This window comes from Sminthopsis crassicaudata, chromosome 1, assembly GCF_048593235.1.
Source record: "Sminthopsis crassicaudata isolate SCR6 chromosome 1, ASM4859323v1, whole genome shotgun sequence".
Taxonomy (NCBI): domain Eukaryota; kingdom Metazoa; phylum Chordata; class Mammalia; order Dasyuromorphia; family Dasyuridae; genus Sminthopsis; species Sminthopsis crassicaudata.
The window spans coordinates 693,028,695-693,051,652 of record NC_133617.1 but is presented as its reverse complement, the minus strand read 5'-3'; the positions used below and the strand labels follow the sequence as shown (position 1 = coordinate 693,051,652).

Genomic DNA, 22,958 nt, shown 5'->3' with positions numbered 1-22,958 from the left:
ACAGCATTTTATTTGAACCTCACAAAACCCTAGGAGATAATGAACCTGAGCGTCAGGGAGGTTTAAATTACTTGTCCAAGGCAATACTGTGGTAAGGTAGAATTGGCTTTTCTGAGTCTTAATTCAGTGTTTCATTCCATTAAGCTATGTTCCCTCTCTAAAATACTTAGATACTAGAGGCAAGCAAGCAAGAATTAGTTTTTGAAAAATCTGGTGTTAGTTTAAGGCCATGTAGTAAACCAAGAAATCAGAATTCCATTCTTCAAAAACCTGGATTGTGATGAGTTCAATGACTCTATCAGATTGGGATGTAACCTCTGATAACGGGGTACTACAGCCTGTGTTCTTACGTGTGCATGTTTGCACATACTCTACATGATCGGATGCACACATGTGTCTACCATGTGAAAGAACCATTTCCCTGACAGTGGATACTTCCTTTGTCATTGATGTGGCTGACTGGTATGGCACCACAGTTGTCCCAGGGCACTTATATTTGAACCACATTAAGAGAGTGCAGGATCATAAAACACTTGTGTGAATCCTGGCAGGTGTTGACAGCATTACTAAGATTCCCTGCACAGGAACAGCAGCAAATCAACACCTTTTTATCATTAAACTCTTTTGGCAAATAAAACCCTGTGATGGATCATCTGCTATGGGAAGTAACTGTGATTCTCTTCACAGTGTCTAATAAGGCTATTTTGAACTATGACAAGAAAGACAGGAGTTCCCAATGCTTTGCACATGGCAGCCACATAGTCAAAAATAGTTAGTAGGGGAGTGAGAGAATGAGTGAATAAAATTGTCTATATCCAGCAGCAGCTGGGTGGCGCAGTGGATAGAGCACCAGCCCTGAATTCAGGAGGACCCGAGTTCAAATCTGGTCTCAGACACTTAACACTTCCTAGCTGTGTGACCCTGGGCAAGTCACTTAACCCCAGCCTCAGAAAAACAAACAAACAAAAAAAAAAACTGTCTTTTTTCATTTGTCTCAGAAGGGGCAATTTCCCTTTCAGTGGGAGCTCTAGACAAAGCTCTCAAGGAGGAAATGTTGGCAATTCGATTTATACATTTCTGGCGAAAAGCATTCTGGGTGTCCTCACCCCTTACTCAGAAATAAATAAAGGCATGGTATAACAAAAACAAGAAGAGCTAGGGAGCACGTCACAGGGAGGGGAGCAGAGTCAGAAAGACCTGGCTTCCCCTCCTACCTAAAGCACACCCCAGCTGTGTCAGTTTGGGCAAGTCACTTTATTCATGAATGTCAGAAGAACTTCTTTGGAATTAACTTACAGATCAGTTCCCAACTGATTTGCCCAGTTACTAAATGACCAGAAGGCTTAAAATCCAAGTCTGCCGAGTCCCACTGTTTTCTTTCCAAAGACATACTGCTGTCTCTTCCTACTCTGTTTTTGTTTCTTTAGTTCAACATCTCAAAGGATTTGTAATTTCATGTGGGCAGATACTCCAACAATGCACTAACATCTTGATGCATTAATAAACAAATGAATTTCTAGCAGTTTAAAAAAAAAGTCCATCCCCTAGTGACAAACTTTGTGCTGAAAAGCCAGCTCCAGAGGGAGTGGGCTGGCCCACAAATCACAGATAGGTCTTCAGACAATTTCTGGTTTCACACTGAATCTTTTACAGCTCAGTCACCAATTGGTCAGAGCTTTCAATCACTTTGGCCTCTGGAAAGCCAAAGATCCACTGTGATGAAGTCTTAGAAGAGGTCATTAATAAATCTATCTACTCTCTTCACCCATGTTGCTACTTACCTTAGAAGTTTCTTGTTAGAGAAAGAAAACATAAATTTATTATCTTTATTTCCTGATAAAGGAGTTTTTTCCAATTTCTGTTCTTCTTCCATTTTCAATAAGGAATCAGGTTTGCTATTCTGAAAAAAAAATATTTTAAGAAACATTTACAAGGATACACAAAAAAAAAAAGTATTTGAAAACCCATGAATAAAAAAGAAATGTAATTGCTAAATTTCTCCTGGAGGCCCAGGGGAGCATATTCAGATAGATGTGTCTAAAATGCTCCTCATCCCCTATCAAGCCCAATTCTATTTCCCCACCTGTGAAAACTTTCAACAGAAGAAATATGGTTGGGACATGTTTGAATTGACAGAGAGAGAAATAAGAAGCAGAAGGACAATATACATGACACCCACAGAAATGTAAATGAAGACAGCACTGAAAAGCATCAGAGCTCCAGCTCCATTAGCCCAGTATGGTTTCAGATGAATAACTAGGAAGCAGGCTTCTCTTCTCTAGTAGAAAAATTATAGATTCCAGGTAGGGAATGAGGCACATGCTGTCCAAAATGACCAGTCAGTCTGTCAATATATATACATACACACACATATATGTTTCTTTTAAAGAACACGAATAAATTTTTTAAAAGAAAAAAAAAAGAAACCTATATAGACATTATCTAAACCATTTAAAAGAGCAAAATACCATCCTTTGTTGAAAAAACATCTTCCTAAGTGGCACATAAAAAAAAGAGTCAAATGGTTATGCTCTTACATGGCTAGGAGTTCTTTCAATTAACTGAGGTTTACATGCCTCACAGCGTGGTCCTTGCAGATACTGACCTATCTGCAAATTGGCAGAAAGTATTCATTTCAACAAACATCCATTAAGCCACCTACTATGTACTATGTGCATGTATATATGTACTATAGAAGATATAAAGAGAAATTATCTTCTAACGACTTAAAAATCAAATCAATGAATTTTTTTAAAAATCAATGCAAAAAACTTAATTTTCTCAATGAAATTAACTTTAAGAAACACATTTTCTTGCCTTAAAAAAGCCTACAAGATTATTAAATACATTATTAAATTATTATTTAATAAATAAAACAGCTATAAAGATATTATTTATCATCTCAATAAATGCTCAAAGTTTGAGATGGGGGCTCCCTTCTCTGGAAGGCAAGCACAGAAAACTTCCCTGCTCTGGGAAGAAGGCCACATTGGCCAATTCTTCCCTGCTTGTAGCATAAACAACTGTCCCACTGGATAAATATACATTCACAATATCTCATTGGCATTCATCCACATGGATCAACATCCAACACCTAGTCAGCAAGAGGCCTGCCAGATGCCCATACTGGCTCATCACAGAGAATTGTACCAAGTGATGAAATAAGGACCTTCACGATAATAACAACTCTTATTTATAGATGGGGAACTTGGATGCAGAAGAACTTATCTGAGACCAGAATCATCATTCAGTCACTGTGATGCAGGAGAAAAACAAAGGTGTGCAGACCCAACGTGGCAGCTCAGGCCTGAGCCAAGCTGAGCTCAGTTATGCCTTGGGGAAAGGTACATCAGCAAATGTTCCTGATAATGGCTGTACATGCACGCACTGAGAAAAGTGCTGGTCATGAAGTGATGGAGAGGGCAGAGGGTGCCAGAAGGGATCCTATGGGATTTTGAGCTGAACAATTCAGCATTTCAGCTCAGATCTGCTGCTTTATGACAAGCAGAATAGTGTGGAAAGGTGGGAGAAATGAGCTCGGTCCAGTGTCCCCTCCCCAGCCCAAGGCTGGGTGAGCCTGCATCCTGCATTCTCCTGACTGGTGAGGGGAGGGAGGGGTGAGTGGTCAGGAGAAGCCAAAAGGAGGAGATGATGAGTTATGAATAAAGCTGAGAATTTGGACTCCTAAGTCTGCCACCCAGAAGCCATATGACCTTAAATACATCACTGCCCTAGCTTTGTGACCCAGTTTCCTCTAGTGTAAAATGGAAAAATTGAAAAACAAAACAAAACAAAACCAATGAAGAGATTGGACTAGACAATCACTAGATGGCAGATGTGCTGGAGAAATCCTTTGAACCCCGAGAATAGACTAAGATGCTCATTGGCCGTGACCTATATTCTTTCAGGTCTGTCTAGCTTGTTGCCAGCCCAAGGCGTTCCTACAACACTGATTCTGCACATGTCCCTCATTCTAGAAGTGAGACTTCTTTTATTAATTTCTTACATTTGTAGTTTTGGGGTCTTCTCTGGGTTTTCCAGCATCCCTGAACAGTAGGCAAGGCCACAGAGACAGCTTGCTCCAGAGGCAGAATTTGAACCCAAGCTCTGACTTCGGCCACAGGTCTCTTTCTAATGGACCACATTTCTCTGTCATAGCTGGAAGGCACATTAGCAATCATCTACTTCAAGGGAACCGGAAACCAGAGGGGTGTCACCCAGCTAAAAGGGAGGATTCAGAATAAGGCAGGTGCAGCTCTTAACAGGTAAGCCATTGGTTCCTAGGAAACAACATGGCATCCGAGAGGACCATGGCCACCATCATGAAGAACAAAAGGGCTCATTTGTCTAGATAAGCAGACACAAATGAACTGCGTGTCTTACATGTAGTAATATCTCCAGACCTAGGAGTCTGCTATTAATACATGGCATTAGAAAAAAAGATATAGAGAAATACAATAATTACACTGATACTTTACATATATTATGTCCATTCAATGTCAGAAAACCTTGTGATGTAGGTATTAAAGGTATTAGTCACTTCATTCTTCAGATAAAGAAATTGAAGACCAGAAAGGCTTAATGTCTTACCCATAGTCACATGGCTAAAAAGTAGGGCAGCTGCATGGTGCAGCAGACAGAACACTGGCCCTGGAGGCAGGACCCCCTGAATCCAAATCCCAGCCTCAGACTCGATGCTTCCTAACTGTGTGACCCTGACTCCTCGCCAAAAAAAATACAAGAGACACACTTTGGACTTTGATTTTTCTGAGTCACTAGTTCCATCATATGTTCTAGAAAAGGGAAGAGAAGTAGGGCAATACAATGGAAAGATCAATGGTAGTGAAGTCAAATTTCACTTCCCACGCTCAGCATTTGTAAAACCTCAGAACTGTCCCCTACTTTCCTCATCTGTAAAATAAGGGGGTTTGACTAGATAGATGGCTCCTGGGCTCCTGTGGTCCCTTCCAGATCTAGAGCTGCAGCCCTATCAATTAGGTTGGGGAAATATCACCACCATTTTCAAATACAAGATGGAAAAGAACGAATTTTCTCACAGGCCAGAAAAATGAAGAGCAGTGGGCAGAAGTAGACAAGAACAAAATTTTAAATCAATAAAAGGAAGGATTTCAGACTAATGAGAGCTTTCCTGCAATGAAGCGGCTTGCTGCAGAAGGCACTTATCTCACAGGCAGTGTTCCAGTGGAGGCTGGGTGACCACTGGCAAAAGGTGGAGGAGATTTCTGCCTACAAAGACAGGTGGGTCTCATCCATCTCTAAGGTCCTTCCCAATTCTAAAACCCAACTCTAAGGAAGTGAGACCTTTTTGGTCTTTGCTTGACAGCAGAAGGAATAAAACAAGGATCCTTTCTAGAAGTGTAGAGGAGAAACAAATACACTCCTGATTCAGGAAAGCCCCATCCTCTCTACTAGCTCACAACAAGAGCCAACACTGAGCTGGAGTTTTGGATGCATCACATCATTTGCGCCTCTGTCTTCTCCTCATAGTTCAGACGGACGGGGGGCCATGCCCATGAAGTCTCCCAGCTGGCACATGCATGTCAGTCAGGATTCAAGGCCAGGTCTCAGGTGAGACTGTCCCCAGTACACCTTAATGCCTCCAGCCTTACCTTATATTTCCACTTGGCTTCTGTTTTGGTCTTATTCTGTTCTCGGATTTCAAACCTCTCCATGTCATTTTGTTTATTAGTAACTTCTTTGCTGGGGACACTTAAAACATTCTTTGAAACCTATAAAAGAAAAAGTGGGGGAAGAGCCATCACTTAGCATCTAAGGCAGGAAAAGGATGCAGCGCTCCCTCCTCAGGTGAACACTCAAATATACACAGCCTATTTATTATAAGATGCAATTTTCAGTCACCTCTCATTCAAATGCCTGAAATTCATTTGTGGTTTCTTTGGTTTTTTTAGCTAATTTAACTAATTCACTTGTTTTAATTTAAAAAGCAAATTATCTTCTCCCTGCCCTCTATTTAATCAGTATATCCTAGGAAACATCTTTCCATCTTGAACTTGACTCCCCAACATCACCTACTCTCCTGTCTGCCATGTCTATCTACCAAAAGTCTCCCAACTTTTCAGTTGATATTGAACTTTTTTGAAAGATACTATTTTTGACCCTCTTCCACCTCACATTTTTCACAGCACTAAAAAGAAAAACTTTTCTTTGACTTTGTCATGCTCAATAAACTTTTTAAAGTGTACTATTCGCAGGGTACTATATTGTTCAAGCATATTTTGGAATAGCTCTGTTAAGTTTTTTCTTATCTTAAACCTAAATCTTCTCCATAACTACCATTCCCTGGTCCTGGGATTTACCTTCAGGTGCCAAACAACAAATGAATACAACACTGATTCATGGGTTCTTGCCCTAGTGATAAGGAATAGGAGGAAGAGAAACAGGAAGCATGAAGAACTATCTTCAAGCACTTCAGAGTTGTCCTGTGGAAATGCAGTCACCCTTCTCTGCTTGACTCGGACAGAACCCTAGAATCCATGTGGAGAAGCTGCAGAAGTCAATGAAAGCCTAATGGTAAGGCTTGGATTTCAAGATAATGGGTAAGACATTAATGTCTTTAACTGAAGAATGAAGTGACTATACATTTAATACCTACATCACAGGATTTTCTGACATTGAATGGACATATTTTTATAAAGTATCAGTGTAGTCATTGGATTTATCTTTTTTACTGATTTTTTCCCTTATTCCTTTGACCACTTCTCTCTTTCTTTTGCTGGGTCCTCCTCCAGAACATCCCCTCTAATTATAAGTGTCCCTCGGGGTTCTTCCCCGAGTCCTCTTTTTCCTCTATACTACTTCTCTCAGTGATCTCATCAGTTTCCATGGATTTAGTGACCAGCCCTACACTGATCATTCTCAATTCTACCAATGGCTCTACTGACCTCCTAGTTTGTATTTACCACTGTCCTTCAAACACCTTAAGTTGGATGTCCAGTAGACATCTTTAACTCGGTCTAAATGTCTAAATGTTGTCTGGCATTCAAGGCCCTTCATAAACCCTCCCATTTTTTAGTCTTATCCCTCACTGCCCAACGTGTACTCTTTGATCCACTGGCCTCCTGGCCATTCCAGGAATAAGACACTCCATCTCTCAGCTTTCTTGACTTATCCACCATGCCTATTACGCTTTCCCTCTTCCACTCTTTAGCAACCTCCCTGGGTTCCTTTAAGTCTCAATCTAAAGTCCCACCTTCTAAAGGAAGCCTTCCCCAGATCCTCTTAATTCCACTGCTTCCCCGCCCCGCCATTATTTCTCATTTATCCTGCAATAGCTTGCTTCATATGTAGTTGCTTTCTTGTGTCCTCCATTATATTGGAATGAAAGCAAGAATTCTCTTTTGCTTTTTGGTATCCCCAATGCTTAGTACATTGCCTAGCACACCACAGGGGCTTAATAAATAATCATTGGTTGGTTGACTAAACTCAGGGCCTTTGTGGAATATGGCCATGAGCCAAGAAGTACCTATAACATACAGAAACCCCCAAAGTTATCTCCTGATTCAGTTAATTCCGTGTCTGCCTCTGCTTGTTTTCACTTTGATTTCAGATGAGTCTCCTGGGAAAGGGGAAAGGTTATTAAATCCATGGAGAGCAGCAGCTAAGAGCCTAGACCCACAAGACTGAGAAGTAGGTATGATCATAAGAAAGTCTCTCTGTGAGGAGGAGAAACCTCACTTTACTAAGTCCTAACCTCCACGGCATTCGATCTCCTTCGGCCTACCCAGGAAGCCCGGGGCGCTGGGGAGAAGCACACACCTTGCTTTTCTTTGGCGTTTCTATCTTGGTCAGTGCCTCCTTCGTGTGGGCTTCGAGCAAGTCCAAATTGGGGATGGTGGGGGAAGCCGACTCCTTGGACTTCTTCCCCTTCTTCTTGCCTCCTTCCTTGATCTTCGGAGCTTTGGGGGGCTTCGGGGGCTTTGGAGGCTTCGGTGGTTTAGGGAGTTTGGGAAGCTTGGGGATCTTGGATGGTTTGGGTGGTTTCATTGTTTTGGGAGTCTTTTTTTTAGAAGATTTTTCCACCAGGGAGGGAGGTGGGGTGACCTGTACAGGGGATGGGGGCCTCCTCCTTCTCCTTCTCCATGGGGCAAACTTCCTTGGGAGAGACATTGGCACCGACTTCGGGTTAGTGACTTTCAATGCATTCTGGAAATGAAGGAGAAGGGTTCGCTGTCACATTTACTACCACCGAACCCTTCCTTGCGCCATCATCTACCCCAGAGAGATTCTCCAGACCCATGAAACATCATCACAACGAGATCACACTCAATCCAAAGAAAGTCACGTGAAAAAAAATGCCTGGTTCCCTCCTGAACTAGCAACCAGAAATAACTCTTTCCAAAACCGCCTTCCAAAGCCATTTACTCTCAGACACGGAAAAGCTGGATCTCCATTTTGTGGAGGAGACCTGTTCTGATCCTACCCTTTTGGTAATCAGAGCCATCCCCACCACCATCTTGGTAGGCTTTCTTTCTGGAGGTGGTGGGGAGTGGGGGAAGAGGAGGAGATGGAGAAAGGAAGAAGGAAGAGGGAGTTGGGGAGGAGGGAGAGGTAGTAAGAGGGGCAGGAATGTAAGGAGAAGACAAAGAAGAAAAAAGGATAATTAGGAAGATTAAGACCGTGATACCTTGAACAGAGAATCTTCCATAACCAAGCCACCACAAGCGCAGCATGACTGACAAAAAGATGTAGCAGTTATTGAGATTTAAGGTACAGCCAAAGGGCTGGACCAAGGTTTGACAAGTTTTGGCTGAGAATTTAAGATTCAGATGCTATTTACACAGACTTCCACCTATGAAAGGGCGCCGAGACCCTGGGCCATTTTGACTTTCCCCGCTCTGGACTTGCTCCAGTCTGCCAGTGCGAATTCTAAAACATGGCGGCCCAAAGAGAAGCCAATGTTACAGAAAGCCTTTCCAGAGCTGGGACGTAAGGGCCGAAGATCTCAGTGATCTGCCTGATTCCACCAACAACTATGATGAGGGCTCAGGCCAGAAACAGCCCTGAGGGTGAGGGTCTCCTAAGAAGCACACCTGTCCCCGACCCTTTCCCAGCAGGCTAGGAGCAGTGGGTCTGCCCTACCTCTGACCACTCAATCACTTCTGGGGGCTGGGCCATGGCTCCTGGGAGCTGGGCTCTCCTTCAGGGACTGGGCCTACCTGTCTGACCATGTTGGCGCCAAGGACATTGGGGCTCGCTGCTCTGAGCAGAGGGCTGTTGGTCTCAGAATACCTGGAGGTTCCGGAATCAAGTGAGATTCAGAAGAGCTAGATGTTTGTGTTGAGAATGGCCAAGAGCTGCCTCAGGGCCAGTCACAGGCGGGGACTCCGATGACCTCTGGGGGAACGTTAGAGCCAAACCTCCCCACAGACACCCTCTCCACAGTAGAGTTTCCTCTTAACACTTGGGTCTTACAGGGATAGGAGAACCAGCAAATCCACGGAGGTAACAGAGGTCAGGGCCGGCCTTAGGGCCTGAGAGCTGCCTGATTGGGGAACACCAACCTCCTCTATCTTGCTCCCTTCGATCTGGAAGCATTAAATAAGAAACCTGGGCAAGGCTTCCAAGTAAGCAGAAAACTCGTTAGGCTCATGATATTATAGATTTGGGTCTGGAGGGGGCTCAGAGGCTATTTAATAGTCCGGTTTTTTATGACTGTTCATTTATTTTTCAGTTGTGCTGAATCTTTGTGACCTCATTTGGAGTTTTCTTGACAAAGATACTCTAGTAGTTTGCCATTTCCAGCTCATTTTGCAGTTGAGGAGTTGAGGTAAACAGGGTTACGGGACCTGCCTAGGGTGACACAATTGGTAAGATCTGACTTTTCATTTTTACAGATAAGAAAACTGAGGCCCAGGGAAGGTAATGGTTTGCCCAAGATCACACAGGTAGGAAAGAGAGGTGAGATCCTTGTGTTGTGAATCCCAAGTCCCCCACTCAGCTTCCCAGGTCCTTCTCTAAACTGCTCAATAGGGAAATATATCGTATCCTTGCCCCCAACACCAAGAAGGAAGTGGCCAGAGATGAGTAAGGATGCCTGTGGCCCAAAGGAAGAGGTGATCGATCATTTACTGGAACTCTCCTTAAGGCCTTGCCACCGCAGGCCCAGGACACCCAAGGGTCAGCACTAGTGATCCCTAGCCAGCCAAGGGCTGCCACTTCCCCTCACAGCGGGGGATCCCAGCCGGATCATCAGGTCCTGCTCCAGGTCAGGAGAGACTGACATACCTCGCTGAGTCGGATCTCTTTGGCAAGGTCTTTGATAAGCTGGGATGGTTTGAAATGCTCTGGAAGTTCATCTTCATGTTCTGCTAAGGCCTGAAACACAAAATATTACAGCTTCACTTTCTTGCTCCATATTCAGAAGTATTCGGGGAATTTGACTTCATTTTTCCTCCCCTGCACCAATCTCCCAAGACTACCATCCTTCTCTCCACCATCGAGAATGATTAGGTACTTTATTACACTGACATTAATAAGCTTAATAATTATTAAGAAGTTAACAACTTAGTAAGTTAATAAGCTTTTTACAAAATGAATGGGTTACTTTGTGAAGTATGGCAGGACAAAGGAACAGGATGTACTGCTGGCCTCCAAACTCATGTGGGAGCATTAGAAACAACACTTGCTCTTCTTCCCAGCTTCAGAAGCTGCAGGGCTCCCCATTTGTCAAGAGGTGTAATGTCCATTACTCAAGGCTCTCCACAATCTAGCCCTCCCCTCCCTTTCCCCACCTCTTCACACCCCGCTCCTCCCACTATCACGAATCCAGTCTCCAAACCAGTCTCCTCACTGTCCCATATTCACACATCTTTTAAGGCTCTGCTCAAGTATCACTTCCTCCATAAAGCCATCTATGATTGAGCTAAACCAAATTCATCCCTTTTTTCTCTTCCAGCGAAAGAGTGACTATCTGAAACAGAAGTATCAAATTCAAACTCTTGTCCCCAAGTAACCAATGGTATACAAAATTCCCAACTGCCACCAGCATCAGATTAAACCATATTTGTTTAACAAAGCAAATGAAAACACACCATAACATAGATGCCATTAATCTGTAGTTTTCTAAATTAGTATGTGGTCAAAAGGATCTCTTTCTATTGGAATCTGATATCACTGATCTAAGACAGGGCTTCTTAAACTTTTTCCACTCATGACCCTGTTCATCCAAGAAACTTTTACTTGACCCTGGGAATATAGGTATATAGAACAGGCATATAAATCAAACATCTATTTGTAACAAATGATAATTTCACAACATCCATATTCAATTATGTGGCCCTACAGGAGGTTGAAATCCACAGTTTAAGAAGCTTAACATAGATTGCCTAATGTTATTCTCTAATTAGTAACAGCAACAATTTTTAATTATATAATTAGGTAACAGCATCATAATTCATTATCATTGTTGTTTTGTTATGTCTTAAACAGGTGAGCAAATCAACTACGGAAGGCTTCACGGATTCTGAGACTTCAGTGGGAAGTAGGTGTGGAGACAGGGTAGGATGTTAGACCTAGGACTAGAAAGGACCAGGGCCCTCTTATTTTATAGAGGAGGATCATTGGGGCCAGATACGTTTAAATAATTGACTCAGTGTCACAATATGTAAACAGGGAATAGTAAAGAGACCAGTTGGGCTGGAATAGAGTGTATGATATGAAAGTGGAGAGCTAGGCTCTAGATATGCTTTAGGAGGAGACTGTCTGCCCCCGGTTCCCCCAGTTCTTTAAGAACAAGAATTATTCCACTTATCTGTGTCCATCACAGTTCTGGCAAATAGTAGGTGCTTAATCAATGTTCCAGGGTTAATTGATGATTATTACTTGACTTTTACAGAAGAAGAGATTGTGAATGTAAAATTAAATGCAAAAGAACTTGTCCCTTTACCTATAAAGTTGGCCTGGCAAACTCCCTAACCTCTAAGGTTCCTTCTGGAGATGCTTCCTAGCGCTGAATGAACAATCTTCTCCCCCTCACTCCTTATCCCAGATTTCAGTTTGAGAACTGGCTACCAGGAAAATATAGACTCCTGCTTCTCCCCAAGCCCCTTTATTGGCAAAGCATCTCTTAAAAGAAAACTCAAATTACTTATAAACTAACTTATAAGCTACCTATAAACTAACTCAAATTTTACAATGTGAGAGAACTCAGGAATGTTTTTTCCTCCACTGCCAGGCAGATTTACTTTACATCCCTCCCAATGACCACACTGCCTCTTAATTCAACCAAAAAGAATCATCACAAGACATTGTACTGGGCACTAGAAATACAAAGATAAACTATGATATAATCCTCCCCTCAATGAGCTTCTAGTCTAGGGGGATGGAGGTAAGAGAAGTGCACAAATATGAAATATTTGCAAAAATAAGTATTCTGTAAGATTGAAGATTCTAGGGGCAGAAGAGAGCTCGATCTAAGGAAGGAGCACAGCTGTATTCCTGACATGGGGGACAGGCTGGTTAAGTGTATGGAGGTTGGAAACAGTAGGATGACACTGGGGAACAACTAGTTTCCAATTTGGCTAGAATAAGATCATAGAACTGAAGGTGGAAAGGGCCTCAGAGGTCACCTAGGTTAATTCCCTCTCATTTACAAATGAAGATGCTGAGACCAACAGAGGTTAATAACTTTCTCATTATTACAAAGTCGATAAATAGCTGAGCCAGGACTGAAACTCCTGAAATGCAGAGATCTTTCCACTCAAAACATATGTACAGTGCATGAAAGGAAAAAGTTTGCAACAAGACTCCATGCTCTGACTTCATGTTTTCTTTTATTTTCCTGATGAGTGACTCATATAATGATATATATTATAATTATTTATGCTGGTGAGAATAGAATATTGTACCTGAGAGTCAGTTCAGACCCTGCTTCTGATACCTGATAACAATGTGACCCTTAGTCTCAGTTTCCTCATCAGTAAAGTGGGGATAATAATACCTAATTCACAGAATTATTGTGAGGATCAAATGAGATAATGTGTGTAGTTAGAATAATAAACAATTATTAAGCACCTACTATATGCACTAAGTGCTGGGGATAGAAAAAGAGGCAAAAGACAACCCTTGTCTTCAAGAAGCTTACAATCTAATGCGAAAGACAACATGCAGATAAATAAGTCCAAAGAAGCTCTGGACGGTATAAAAAGAAGACTTTAGAATTAAGAGGCTTCTTGGGAAAGGCTTCTTGTAAGATGGGGTTGTTGGAACATAATAGGAAATATAAATCACTTTGTAAATCTTAAAGCCACTATGAATATTTTAGTTACTATTACTTTATTAGTATTATTACTGTATCATCATTCCCATCTAGACCACAAGCTCCATGAGGGTAAGGACTATGTCTAACTTAAACTTTCTTCCTTCTTCCATGGCTCAGCTCAGTCCCTAATAAACGGTTGCTGAATCAATGAGTGACATAAGGCAGAATGAGACGTGAGTAAAGGAGAACTCTACTCTAACAAAATTTTAGGAAGGAGAGAAAATATCTCCAAGAGAGTTGAGAAGATAGGGCAAAGAAGAGCAGGGAATCCAGGGGGAGAAACTAAGGAAAGCTTCACAGAGTCAGCTTATGAAAGAAAAGAAAGTCTTTGGTCCCAGGTCCAAATGGAGAGAGGGTCTGATCTACTCAAACTCACAGGGACAGAATGAGGCAAGAAGAGACAGAGATCAATCAGTAATCCTGTCTGTCAGAAATCCACAACGTTGGAGGGGTCATAATGCTGTGTTAGCAACGATGGGAGAGCAGGCTGGAAACAGAGAACTGCCAGATAGTTTTGTTTTGTTTTTTAAACAGAGAAATGGCTCCATCATAACATAAGTTTCCATGATACTTCAAGGTTTTTAAAACACTTTCAACAGCCCAAGGAGGAAGATAACATAAATATTATTATCCCCATTCTATAGATGAGAAAACTGAGGGTCAGAGAGAAATCATTTGGCCTGGATCACGCAGCTAAATTTGTGATAGGTTTTGAATTAAGATCCCCCAGAACGGAGACTCAGGTACTTTCCATTAAGCCACGTGCATCTGACACCTGTGGATTGAGAAGTGTATGGTAGCGGCTGTGGGGCTGAGACTCTGTGGTAGTGTTATAACATTTCCCTGAGTAACATTTGCCTGAACAAACTTACTGCCAAATGATATTTTACTATTCAAAGAAAAGAGTAAGTCATTGGATCACAAGATTAGTTTTGGAGGGATGTCAAAATTAGCTAGCCCAACTCTTTCATTTTACGAATGGGGAAATGGAGGTTCTGCTACACTGACTTGTCCATGGCAGTGAGAAAAAAGCGTCACATGTGAATGGAACTCAGTTGATGCCAGATTTCACATTCTGTCCATTATATCATACTGCCCCTACAAGTCCTAAGATCACTTCAGGAATTAAAATCCGTTTTGTAAGCATCTTCAAAAGTCCAATATAGTCCAAAAAACTTAAAATATCTTCCAGCACCCACAAAAGCCCCAAATCCACTCTGCAGTATTCCCAACAATAGTTATCCATCCTCTGGGAATCCAGTCCCTTTTTATTAGTGGGTCAGTCTAATTATTAGGAAGTTCTTTTTTTCTACTGAGTAGAAATCTTTGAATTTTTCCACATTTCTCCTATCTCTACCCACTGGTCACAAACAGAATAAATGAAATCCTTCCACATGACAAGCCTGAAGGTACTTGAAGGCAGAGATCATATATCCTGCTGGGAATGCCCATCTCCAAATCTTCACAACTTGGACTATTTCCCTATCTGCTCCCCCTGCCCCATCTACACACCATGGGAACACAGATGCTGTCTTACCTGCTTTTTCGTCCATGACCTGAATGCACCGTTCAGTATTTTAGCTCCTTGGACTATATGGGGAGGTGGCTGCTTACCAGATTTGTGTGATCCTAAGGAAAGGAATCATTTAATTAGCTCCCACAGACACAGCTCCCACACAGCAAGCCACTGCTTCCTACTCCACCCCAGCCCCTGGTTCCAGATACATTGCTCTTCTCACCATAAGAAAAGGAAGGTATCCTGGCACACATATCTGCTCAGGTTCCAGGGAGTTTGGGATCCCTCAGCACACACTGGCCTTCCATGTTGTCCACCCATTCTTTGTTTTTCAAGATTAAAACAGCTTGTAAAATTCCAGCTCCTCCAGAGAGCATTCCCTGACTAATGGAATGGGGAAAGTGTTTTCTTGCCCCAGATCTTACTGCTTAAACCATACAAACCTCCCCCATGTAAAAAAAAAGTAATAACATAACATGCTTTAATATTTGCAAAGCACTTAATTTGCTCCACCGGACTCCTGGACTTCCATAGTGCTTGGAAGGAGAGCAGAGAGAAGGGGGATGACCTCAGATTCAGGGATAATGAAGCTATGTGAAAATGTCAGTGGACTGGCAGCCCCTACTCCAGCTCACCAAGCAGAAGGTGGTAGGGGAAGAGTAGGGAGATTAGGGATGCTTTTGAAAACTAAATTGCTTTCTATTTTATGTAAATATTAAATTTCATACATACTCGCTTGAAAAAAATATTTGCAAAGCACTTTATTAGTATTATCTCAATTTATCCTCAAAGTTCTTCCTGACTCTGAGAGATTATCTGTTTTACAAATGGGAAATAAAGCACTGAGAGGTAATATGCTTTCCCCAGACTCATCCAGCTAGCAAATGTCTGAGGCAGGATACCAACTCGGACCTTCTTGACCCCAGTTGTGACCACTGTGTCACCTAACACATCTTTCTGCCGTGTAGGCACAAACACTACGAAAGTTCTCCTCTTATTCATTTATCCTCTCTTGTCCTCGTGTGACTGACCATGCTTTGAACCTTTGCCTTGGGGAGAACTCTGCGCCTGGCCAAACACCACAGACAAAGCTACCTTGAGGATTCACTGATAGCAAAGTTTTTATTTTTTTTACATTAGGTTTACCAGAGGGACCTAATTGCAAAATAAAGTTACATTTTCTTTGAGATCTAAAAGGTACAAAGAGCTGGAAGGACTACTCAGGTATCAAACTTTAGAGCTGGGTCAAACTTAGAAATGGAGCCTGACTTGGTCTTGAGACACTGAAACGACAAGTAAATGTCAAAGCCCTGCTTTCTTTAGATGTAAAGGGGAGACAAAAATGTGTCTACCTCTGTTACTGGTTCATTTTGAGGAAAGTGTTCTATAATCTTCAAGGGTTAAAGTGTATGAAAAATGAAAGCTTCGTAGAATTTATAAATTCACACTGAGGCAATCATGTGATTTCATGACAACCCTGTGAAGGTAGGTAGAATAGCTGTGATATCCCCATTTTACAGATGAGACAAAACTAGGATCGGGAAAGGAAAATGGCATGCCAAAGTCGCTCAGTAAATTGGTGGCAAGGCCAGAACAAGGACCGTCTTCTTACTCTAGAGCAATATTGTGGGATTCCACTCTGTCCCCTGTGTTGTAAATCTATGTAAGATGCCAGCATTATTCCAATCAGCCAGCACAACTCAAACGGTAGTCCAGCTGGGAGGAGGGCCCTCAGAGTTCTAAAATTCTCCCCCACTTCTGTCTCTCTCATGCTCCTGGCATATTGTTCTGGTGTGTCCACTTCCTAAAAAGACCATTACTGGGGGAGGACTCTGTGAATAAAAACCCAGTCGTCTTATCTGAGGAACACTGGGTCTGATATGGGGGGGGGGGGGGGGCAGTTCAGCTCACCTCAGGAAACTGAAATTCCTTAGCAATAGGGAGAGCTGCGGGTTTTGAACATTTTTTAAAAATGTAAACATTGGGAGATGTCATAAATGACAATCCGGGTACTCAAAGTCGGTGTAAATGGTTGGGAAATAAGGGCATTCTTCCAAATTCAGTGAACCCCCACCCCCATATGCAGCAATGTAAACTCAATTCTTAAGTGCTTCCCCAAGTAGTTTATTTGCTCCTGAAAAACAATCCTGTGAGGTAGATACAAGAAGTCTGTGGGAACATTGTTATTCCCATTTTACAGGTGAGATAGCAAAGGCCTGTAAGAAGTGACCTGCCTCAGAAGCACTGATCACCTGACTCTGGATTCTCATGAAAACAATACAAGGAGGCTCAGCTATGGCGGGACCTCAAAAAAGGAAGGTGTGAATTTTAATTCAGCCTTAGGACTAAAGGGATGACTCAGAGCAGTCACTTAACCTCGGCCTGGCTCAGTTTCCCCATCTGTAAAATGGGGTGATAACAGCACCTCCCCCTCCCAGGGTCACTGTGACCAATCAAATGAGATAGTTCTAACGTGCTAAGCACAGTGACTAGTACAGAGTAATTAATGCCCTAGAATGTGAGGCTTTATTATTTTTTTCCCTGAGGCTGGGGTTAAGTGACTTGCCCAGGGTCACACAGCCAGTCTGAGACCAAATTCGAACCCAGGTCCGGCTGACTTCAGGGCCCGAGCTCTATCCACTGCGCATCTAACTGCTCCCTCCCCCCCCCCTCCCCTCGCAATCTAGCGGCAGAGCCGGGTGGTTCCGGGCTTCGCAAAGCCACTGGGAGGGCCGGAGCGGCGGAGCCGAAGGACCCCTCTCCCCCGCCCCCGCCCCCGGCGGGAGCCCGATTTCCCAGTGAAAGCCGGGAGCCGTTTCCCACCTTTGAACGTCTCCAGCAGGTGCTTCCCCATGTACCAGCAGGCGGTTTCAAAGTTCGGGAACTGGGTCAGACTGCCGACTTTCAATCTCCTCTCCACTTCGTACGCTCTGCGGTCCAAAGCAAAATGTACTTCAGTGCAATGAGTCCCGCCAAGGTGGGAGACTCCCCGGGGGGTCGGCCCGAGCCGGGGACGGGGGAAGCGAAGGCCGCGGGCTGAGGCGGCCGACGCACCGCGCCCAGCGAGGAAACCACTAGTAATGAATGGCGGGCTCCGGTGGCCTGGGTGGCCGTTGGTTCCGGAGGGCATGCATGCTGGGCTGGCAGACAATGCGGAGTGGCAGCGTGAGGAGACACCGATGCTAACTGGCGCGGAGGGGAGCGGCCGAGGCCCGGGCGGGCACCTTGGAGAGCGGCTCGCTCCCGCCTCCCTCCTCTCCTCTCGGCCTTCCTCCCTCCAGTCAGCCCGATACTCTCGGGGGGCTGTCCCCTTAAGACCCCTATAAATCCTAAGAGCAGGTTTTTCCCTCGAGGGGCTCGGGAGAGTCGGACAGAAGAGGAAACCCCATTATTATTTCAAGCAATTGAGAGTGGCACGTGCCTCGATGCTCAGTCTGAGGCAAAAGGGAAAAACCCTAAGTGACCGAACTCAGGGTTTTCAAAATGCATAGCAACAGTTTCCAGGGAGAGTAGAAGCAGGGCACTGGGGGAGGAGAGAGGTGGGGGAGAACAGGGGAGGGGGTAGCACATTATTAATAAACACTTGAAGCACAATACCTCATCTGCATTTCAATACTCAGGCTGTGAAGGAAATGTCCTGAAAATGCCAGGCAGTCTACAGGGGTTAGTGTTGCATATATCCAACCTATAAGAGAGGAAGAAATGCTGGTGTCCGCAGACCCCCCACCTCCGAGGCCGCAGGGCAGGGGGCCTCCCAGAAACACCCTCGGCCGCTCCCCCCAGGAGGCCGGCAGGGACGAGAGGCCCTTCTCCCGACCTCCTCCAACTCCCTACATCAGCTGGTTATCCCAGGGGCGTGTGCGCAAGCTTCCTCGGAGCCGGGCTACTCCGTGCGCCTGGGGAGAAAGCGCGGGGGCGCGGAGGGGTCCGAGATTAAAGAGGCCGCCTCCAGGCCCGAGCGACCTCCCTGCCTGCGGAGGAAGCCGGGAAGCTAACCCCAAAGTGAGAGGCTCCACGGCCCTTATACAGTGTGTCCCCTCGGTCAGCAAAGAGCATCTGGCTGCGATCCCGGAACTTCGGAGAGCCTCCTGCCCATCCCAGGGGCGAGAGGGCGAGTCACCGGGCCGGGGAGAGCCAGGCTAGAAGCCCCGTCCCGGGAGGACCGGTGCCCTTCCGCCGCAGCACACTGCCCGCCGCCGCACCGCACTGCTCCCTGGCACCGGAAGGAGGAGGCCCCGGGCGGGCGGCTTCCCTCGGGCCCTGCCTCGGGCTGAGAAAAGGCTGGGCCACCGGGACTCGCCGGGAATCAGTCAGCCACTTGTTCTGGCCGCTGACAACAGCCGGGGCTTGGGGGAAAGTGCCAGCTGCGCGAGCAGCTGTTCTAACAGGGAGTCTGCACGGCCCTCCCCGCCGCAGTCTGTCTTGGCTTGACCCCTGAGGGCAGCGCTCCGTTACCTGCGGCGGGGAGAGGTACCTCTGGATTGACATTAAATGGCAAGCATCCTTTGGCGGGGAGGGGCGGCAGCCTTGACAGCTAATTATTTTTTAAATGAAGGGAGAACTGCAGCTCCCCTCGTAAACTCTGTTCTCCTCCTACTCAAAAACTCACGAAATAGGGCCACCTAAACTGTCCAAAGGCCCCCACATCTGGGGAGAGGCGGTATGGGGCATGGATCCCGCACGCAGGTGACATGGACACCGCATGGGAGTGACCGTGGCGCAGGCTTCAGGGAATACCACGAGACTGAGGGGTCAGGGGAGGGGGAAGGAGGGAGGGAAGGAATCCTCCAAGGGGAGGGGAAGTGGGGAAGGGGAGGAGGAGGAGGAAGGTCAAGAGGAGCCGTCCTTTTCAGACCAGCAGCTCCCTTCTAGCGCAGACATACCTGAAGGAATGAACAGCGTTTGGCCTTGCTTTACTGTACACTTATAGCATTTGTCCACTTGGTCGGCAAAGAACATCTCGCTGTGATTGGCAGCCGACTGCCATCGCTCGTACAGAGAGAGATTCGCGGAGGCTGGTTTGATGAGATAAAAGATCTTTTCCCCCTGAACAAGAAAGAGCAGCGTCGTTAGGGAGAACTGATCATTTTCCAGGTTACTGGATGTGATAGATTGAGCTCCAAATGTTCTTGGACTTGAAGAAATCCCTCTTAGCAAAACTGGGAAGGAGGCCACGTGTGCAAAGTGAAAAACATGCATGAGGGCTTGAGCAGCCCGATTTGGGCCATCATGGGTCTCTGAGATTGGACAGGAAGGGACTTGGGGGCTCAAAAATTCCCTCAGAGCTTTTCATGAGGCCTTCCAGAAATCAGGGCAGGTAGGGGAATAACAATTATAATCATAATAAGAATGGCCTGCATCTAGAATAGCGCTTTAAAGTTGCAGGACACTTCCAATATGGTATTTTTTTGATCCTCACAACTCCCCTGTGAAGTAGGTGCTTTTATTCTTAGCAAAACTGGGAAGGAGGCCACATGCTCGATGTGAAAAACAAAGGTGAGGGCTTGAGCAACCTGATTTGGGCTATTATATGTCCTTGAGATTGGACAGGAAGGATTCGGGGGCTCCATTTTAATTTTAAAAAGATAAAAATTCCCTCAATGTTTTTCACTTAGCCTTCTAGAAATCAGGACAGGTAGAGTAATAATAATAATTATAATTATAATAATAGCCTGCATTTAAAGAGTGCTTTAAAGTTTGCAAAGCACTTTCAATATGTTATCTTATATGATCCCCACAACTTCCCTATGAAGTAAGTGCTATTACCCTATTTTTACAGATGTGGCAACTAGGACTTAGGGTGGTTAACTTCCCAGGGTCACAATGCCAGTGTCTAAGACAGGATTTGAACTCAGTTCTTCCTTCCTGACTCCAAATTCAGCATTCTATTAATTCTGGCACCAAATAGGCTTTGTAGTAAATTAAATTTTTTATAAAATCATTATGTGGAGGACTCTGTACTGAGGGCTGGGGTTACACAGATAAACACAAGGCCACACTCTCAAGAAGTTTACAGTCCAATGGAGGAAGGACAAATCAGTAAATAGCTAAGATAACATGCAAAGGAGAGGGACAGTAAGGAGCCATGAGAAATCTCATGTCATTTTCAATGGCAGAGATGGGTGCAAAGAGATAGAAAAACTGAGAAATGTCAGGCAATTTTGTGAAGGAGCTAGCTTCTGAGTTGGGCCTTAAAAATAAGAAAGCACTTCAATAAAATCAAGCCAGGGGAGCTTCCATCTGACATCTATGTCCTTCACATTCATTAATCATCTGCCTCCAAGTAGTACTGACCACCTAGAATGGTCCTACCTACAATGGCCCCTCTGCCCTTCCACCTGGCCAAATCCAACAATTCCTCAAAACCAATTGGAGACCCATCTCTTCTGGGAAGCCTCACACTGAGGTCTCCATTATTTTGGTTTCTATTTTATTTATCTATGCAATTCAACCATTCTTCATGTCTTACCACATGTCTTACCACTTCACACGTTAAGTGGGCACTTTGGTTGCTTACCTTGAGCACGTGGTACCAGGCTGAGGCCCCTCCAGAGTCTATATGAAAGTCAGTGTAACTGTCCTTCACACAAATCAGGCAATACTTGGTCACTTTGGGTTTGGCCAGTAAGGCATCATCGGGCCAATAGTTTTCTACCCAGGATAACTTTTTCACAATCTCCGGAGGTTCTACAAAGCTGGACATTCTGAAGGCAGAAGAATGAAAAGATGATTCAGTAAAAAATATGCAGGGAATTTGGGGGATGAGGAAGAGGAAGGAAAGCTTATTCTCAGGAAGGCTCTTGTCCCATTGACAAGGCAAGCTTGATGTAGCAACAAGAGCACCAGAAGGCCGGGGTAGATAACCCTGCCTTGGACACGGTCCAGCTGTGTGACCTTGGACAAGTCACCCTTTTCTGAGGTTCAGAGAAAGTGGTTCCAAGAGCCAGTTTCTCCCAGAGCTTCAGTAATGTATGTAGAGAGTGCTCTGCCAACTGTGGAACACTACTTACTGGGAGCTTTTCTCATTACCAGGGGAGAATCTTTCCCCAAGGAGTCTGTTCACTTGGAGCCTTAGAAGGCAACAGTTTCCATCTTGGCCTAAATATGTGTTTTGTTTTGACCATTGTAGCACTGAAGAGAAAGATTGTTGTTTTCTCCCTCCACACAACATGGGGCATTTTCGGTGTCTTTTAAACGATAGCATCTGTTCTTTAAGCTCTCAGCTCTACCCTGTTGTTTCTGCTTCCCATCAAATCTGGTTAGATTATCTCTTGATTAAAATATGAGCAAAAAAGGATGGAAACTTTAATTCAGTTCGAGCTTCATTGTTTTGGGAAAGGCACCAAGTGCCTAATGCCGCATTCTGTCCAGGATAGTCCCACCTGGCCCAGGGAATAACGACTTTGTTCTACTGCTGCCTCTGCAAAAAATGGAAACTATGAAATTCCTCTCTGAAATGATTTCTAATCACTGAACGCTTGATGAGAAATCCAGCTCACACCAGTGAGAGGTGAGAGCTAAGCCAGGCAAGAAGTAAGAAAAAGTGGAGTCAGCTACCAGTACCCTCTGACTATATTGGATTCCCTTTTTTTTTTTTTTTTTTTTTTTTTTTTTTAGGAAAGATCACGTTCGACACATTGCCTTCTTTCTAAGCTCGCCGAGCTGCAGATATCTGACGTGTCTTCCAAGACGGCTTCTCTACGACTTTCTTCTCTAGCAATGAGTAGATTACGCCAGAGAACTGGAGGGCTTTGCCAGAGATTGATGCAATTAGGCTTGGAACTCAGATTCTCTGACTCCATCCTCTGTTTGGGGAACTGTCTCTTTCTCAACCAAATAGCAAATGCACAGTGTTTCCCCAGACCTATAAGGTTAAATCTGATTTCCCCAACTAAAGAATAAACTTGCAAGGATAGTGAATAGAATTTGCAGCAAGGAAGGAACTTTAAATATCATCTAATCTCTGGATTTCAGCTTAGATTTGAATTCAGGTCCTCCTGACTCCATCCAGGGTTAGTGTTCTATCCACTTTGCTACCTAACTGCCCATTCACTGGCTTATTTTTTAAAAGGGCAAAATTGAGGGCAAGGGAGAGAAAGAGAGAGAGAGAGAGAGAGAGAGAAGAGAGAGAGAGAGAGAGAG

At 44.4% G+C, this 22,958-nt stretch overlaps 1 protein-coding gene and 1 long non-coding RNA gene across 2 annotated transcripts in view; one reads left to right on the top strand and one right to left on the bottom strand.

Moving 5' to 3' along the window:
* The window catches only part of PHF2 (PHD finger protein 2), a 190,869-nt gene that overhangs the window by 26,240 nt on the left and 141,671 nt on the right, over positions 1-22,958 (bottom strand). The window contains 9 exon segments of the mRNA XM_074283656.1: positions 1,782-1,900; positions 5,631-5,750; positions 7,798-8,184; positions 10,267-10,356; positions 14,838-14,929; positions 17,640-17,746; positions 18,414-18,501; positions 19,700-19,862; positions 21,334-21,520. Of these exon segments, the coding sequence (XP_074139757.1) occupies positions 1,782-1,900; positions 5,631-5,750; positions 7,798-8,184; positions 10,267-10,356; positions 14,838-14,929; positions 17,640-17,746; positions 18,414-18,501; positions 19,700-19,862; positions 21,334-21,520 (1,353 nt within the window).
* On the top strand, positions 9,349-11,933 carry LOC141551710 (uncharacterized). Its single transcript, XR_012484938.1, has 4 exons — positions 9,349-9,605; positions 9,876-9,939; positions 10,403-10,491; positions 11,470-11,933. It is a non-coding gene; the product is annotated as an uncharacterized LOC141551710 (long non-coding RNA).